The sequence below is a fragment of the Limulus polyphemus genome, unplaced genomic scaffold (assembly GCF_000517525.1).
Source record: "Limulus polyphemus unplaced genomic scaffold, Limulus_polyphemus-2.1.2 Scaffold1067, whole genome shotgun sequence".
In the NCBI taxonomy this organism is placed as follows: domain Eukaryota; kingdom Metazoa; phylum Arthropoda; class Merostomata; order Xiphosura; family Limulidae; genus Limulus; species Limulus polyphemus.
Window position 1 is genome coordinate 327,287 of NW_013666677.1, and position 4,080 is coordinate 331,366.

The 4,080-nt window shown below is 29.8% G+C and overlaps 1 protein-coding gene across 1 annotated transcript in view; it reads left to right on the top strand.

Annotated features, from left to right (window-relative positions):
• LOC106461962 (eukaryotic translation initiation factor 4 gamma 3-like) overlaps positions 1-4,080 on the top strand; it is a 70,477-nt gene that overhangs the window by 43,538 nt on the left and 22,859 nt on the right. The window contains exons 11-13 of the mRNA XM_013921831.2: positions 373-546; positions 1,906-2,103; positions 2,408-2,548. Coding sequence (XP_013777285.1) covers positions 373-546; positions 1,906-2,103; positions 2,408-2,548 — 513 coding nt within the window. The remainder of the gene's footprint in view (positions 1-372; positions 547-1,905; positions 2,104-2,407; positions 2,549-4,080) is intronic.

The following is a 4,080-nucleotide window of genomic DNA, read 5'->3' on the forward strand; positions in this document are numbered from 1 at the left end:
CTTGTGCTTATAATATCTTGTATAACTAAAGATGTGTGTCAAAAATTAAATGTTACTGATTGCTTGTGCTTATAATATCTTGTATAACTAAAGATGTGTGTTAAAAATTAAATGTTACTGATTGCTTGTGCTTATAATATCTTGTATAACTAAAGATGTGTGTTAAAAATTAAATGTTACTGTTTGCTTGTGCTTATAATATCTTGTATAACTAAAGATGTGTGTTAAAAAGTAATGTTACTGATTGCTCGTGGTTGTAGATCTATTGAATACAAGTAAGATGTAATTAATATTACATGATAATTTAAGTCATCAGACTAGTTTCTATTTCAACCATTTACAGTTTTACGAATATTTATTTTTTTCACTTAGCCCCCAGGTGGCATGAACCGAAGAATTAGCCAACCTAGTAGGGAAAAACACAAAAAAGTTATAAACATTTCATCGTCTCTCAACAAGGATGTTAAACTTCATGAAGCTCAGAATGCTTGGAAGCCGTTAACCAAAGTTTCTAAAGAAAGTGGTGACGATGAAGCCAAGACAGAGGTAAATAGAACTTTTTTTCTCACATTAGCATGTGTTTGTATTACTCCTCCATGTTTAAAAACAATTTTTAGTAATATTTTTAATTTGTGTAAATACATACTGTTATATTTTTTGGATACTTACTTTCTTAGTTTTGGAATGTTTTTCTCCTTACTAGAAGTTACTACATTTTTGAACCCTTGTTATTACACCACATGTAATGTGAGTGTTTTAGAATAAATTTGATTTAGTGATTTCACAATTTAGTGTACTGATATAAAATTTTTCTATCTAAGCACTTTCGTATTTTGAATAATGTTATACAAGTTCTTGGTTGTGTGGTAGTAACTGTTGTGTTTATATTTGTATTTACTGTTAGGTTTGGGTTTAAGTTTATTGGAGCTGAAAGTCCGCAGTTAACATAAGTTTCTATATGATACAAGGATGAATTCCCTGATTTTATAATTGTTTAACCAAAACTCTGTAAGCTTAAAATGGCTCTGTATTTATAATGTGCATTGTGAATTTATACTCCCCTAAAAGGAATACTAGTTTACATTGCCACTAGCATAATACAATTAAGGAGTGTGTATCTTTTAACAACATGAAATGAATTATTACCTTAAATGATTGTTAGCATTTCGTCCACCTTGTTGTCACTTTTACACGCATTGTTGAACTTTATATTCATATATACATGAATCTGTGGTGGGCACAGCACAGATAACCCATTGTATAGCTTTTGACCTTAACAAAAATACAAACAAACATACACGAATATTACTTCATACCATCAGTATCTAATGCAAGTCTGTCTCTCTACTCCTGTGGAAAGGCTAATATTTTCTTGGTAAAGTCAAAGTTTTGTTATTTTAATACATTTTCCTGATTTTTTTCATTTAGCATAGTACTGAAATAGTTTACAAAGTCTAGTACTTCCGTGAGATACTATATATATTAAAAAAAACACACAAAAAGCGTTTTACTGATGTTATGGATGATTATTGTGTGTATCAATTATATTCACAACAAACAGACTGTACAGGAAGGTCAAAATTCTTCGTAGATTAAATTGTTTTTTTCGTTGGTTTCCAAGTCTGAGTGAAACCCAGATGTCAGGTCAATTGTAGCAAGCACGTTGCATAACGGCATAGTATACAGGTACATCACACAGTGATGTTTATTTCCTTAAAAGTTGAAAATTTATCAAACTGTATTTCACATATTAAAATGTTCAAGTAGTCATCGTGTTTTTTGTAGGAAGTGTAAGTATTTGAATAGCATGTTTGACTTGAGATGCAAATTGTTTTTTTTACAGAAATATGGCATGGACAGTACCATTTCATTGATTTTTAACTCGGTACTTCTTTATTTTTACAGGAGTTGTACAAGCGGGTCAAGGGCATACTGAATAAGTTGACACCACAGAAGTTTCAGACGTTGGTTAGCCAAGTCCTTGAACTAGATATTGACACTGAAGAGAGGTTGAAGGGAGTGATTGATCTAGTCTTTCAAAAGGCAATTCAAGAGCCTGCATTTAGCGTCACTTATGCCAACCTGTGCAAAACTCTGGCTGTGGTAAGTAACTCGTAATTAAGAGAATTTCTCATTTCATATTCAGTGACTTTTACTACGCATTGTAAAACCCTAAAGTGTACAATACTTGTTTGTATTTGATGCCAGATTTTCTGCTGGTATTTTTTTGCATTTATTTATTTAACTTCCCTGTTATTGCTTTTATTTTTTTCTTATTATATCCATATTTTCCTCAAATTGTAAATTTGTAACATACTGAATTGTTATTTTGTTTTCATTATTTCTTTTGTTGCCAGAAAATCATTTGCAGAGTGACTGTTCTAATAATGTATCAAAACATTTCCAGTGTCATGTAACCTCTTCTGATGGTCAGCAGGTGAAGTTTAAGAAACTTTTGTTAGTCAAATGTCAGCAAGAGTTTGAAAAAGACATTGATGCTGATATCAACAAGTCTGAATACCTGAAGAAGATAGAAGAGGCAGAGACAGTAAGTTATTTTAATTCAAATATTTTTTTAATGTTTAGTGTGTATTACAAATGACAGTCACCCTGTTTGGTGATAGTATGCTGGCATTTGTATTCAACTTAGGACCGTGTATAAAATCTTATTTCATTTTATTTAATTATAGGGCAATAAGATAGAAAATCATACCCTTCTGCCATGCCCACTTTTTTTTTCTGACATTCAGTACTAGATTATTTATAACCAGTAGAAAGCCAAGGTTTTCATCTATCAAATGATATTATATTACTTTGTGTTCTGTAGTTCAAGCTTGATTCCCATGGGAAATGCATCGACAAGCTTAGATGAAAAAATATTGATAGTTATGGGACATTCTGCCTTCTACACATTATTATAATTCTGTGTTCTTTGGTGTATTATTTAATTAAATACATTATTTAGTACAGTAGTACCATTAGTATAAAAAAAGTAGGGTTAAGTGTCATCAACAGCAAGAAAAAAAAATCCAGGTAAGTACTTTATTTCTTGTTTTTCATATGTATTCTTTATTTATTATTATATGAGTAGCTAAAATGTAAAAATAGGAAACTTTTCATGTTAGTAAAGTTTAGATCAGGTGGAATAAATAATAATAATATAGAACTTTTCATGAGGTACACTCATGAGCTGCACATTTGCCAAGTGATTTACAACCAATAGTGGTGCAAATAGTAGTTATACAGGGTTCAAAGGGCAGTAAAATAAAACTTAATATTTGTATACTGTTATGAGTTTGAAGCTATTTAGAATAAATGAATGTAGCTTCATATTAAAATTTAAGGCCATTCTAGAAAGAAAAAAGGTAAATTTAGATTTATTTCTTTTTGCGTGTGTGTGTGTGTGTGGTTACGAGGTCAGTCAAATTGACCAACCTTGTATAAAGTTAGAGTAGATAAAAAACATTTGAAATTTATTTAGAAAGTTTTAGTGATTACATAAATTTGAGATTTTTGAGACAAAGAAAGGTATTTTTAATCTTAACGTGAAAATCACTCTGCATTTGGACTGGTATATAGAAATACTATATATATTCACAGGCAAACCTTTAGGAAAAATACTTCATTAAAAAATTGATTTTTTATGTAAAAAAGACTAGTAACATTTTACCAAGAGTTGCAAAATTTCATGAAGATACACAAAGTGTATTAAAAGTTAGTATAAAAACTATAACTAGTACAAAATGGTTAAGAGGTCAGTTGATTTGACCGACCTTGTTGCAAGAAAGTTAAGTTTGTCGATATGACCACTGGGAGAGAGACTTTCAAACTGAAGACAAAATAGACAACACTGTATACTGAAAAAAATGTAATATAATACATCATTTGATAGATTAAAACTTTAGCTTTATATTGGTTATAAATAATATAGTATAAAATGTCAGAGAATTATTGGCTTTTTGTAAAAGAAGGGATGTTATAGGTGATGGTAAGTAGGTCTGATTTTCTAATTTATGACTATTTAGACAATGTCAGATTTTAAAAAATATGAATATATATATATATATATATATATATATA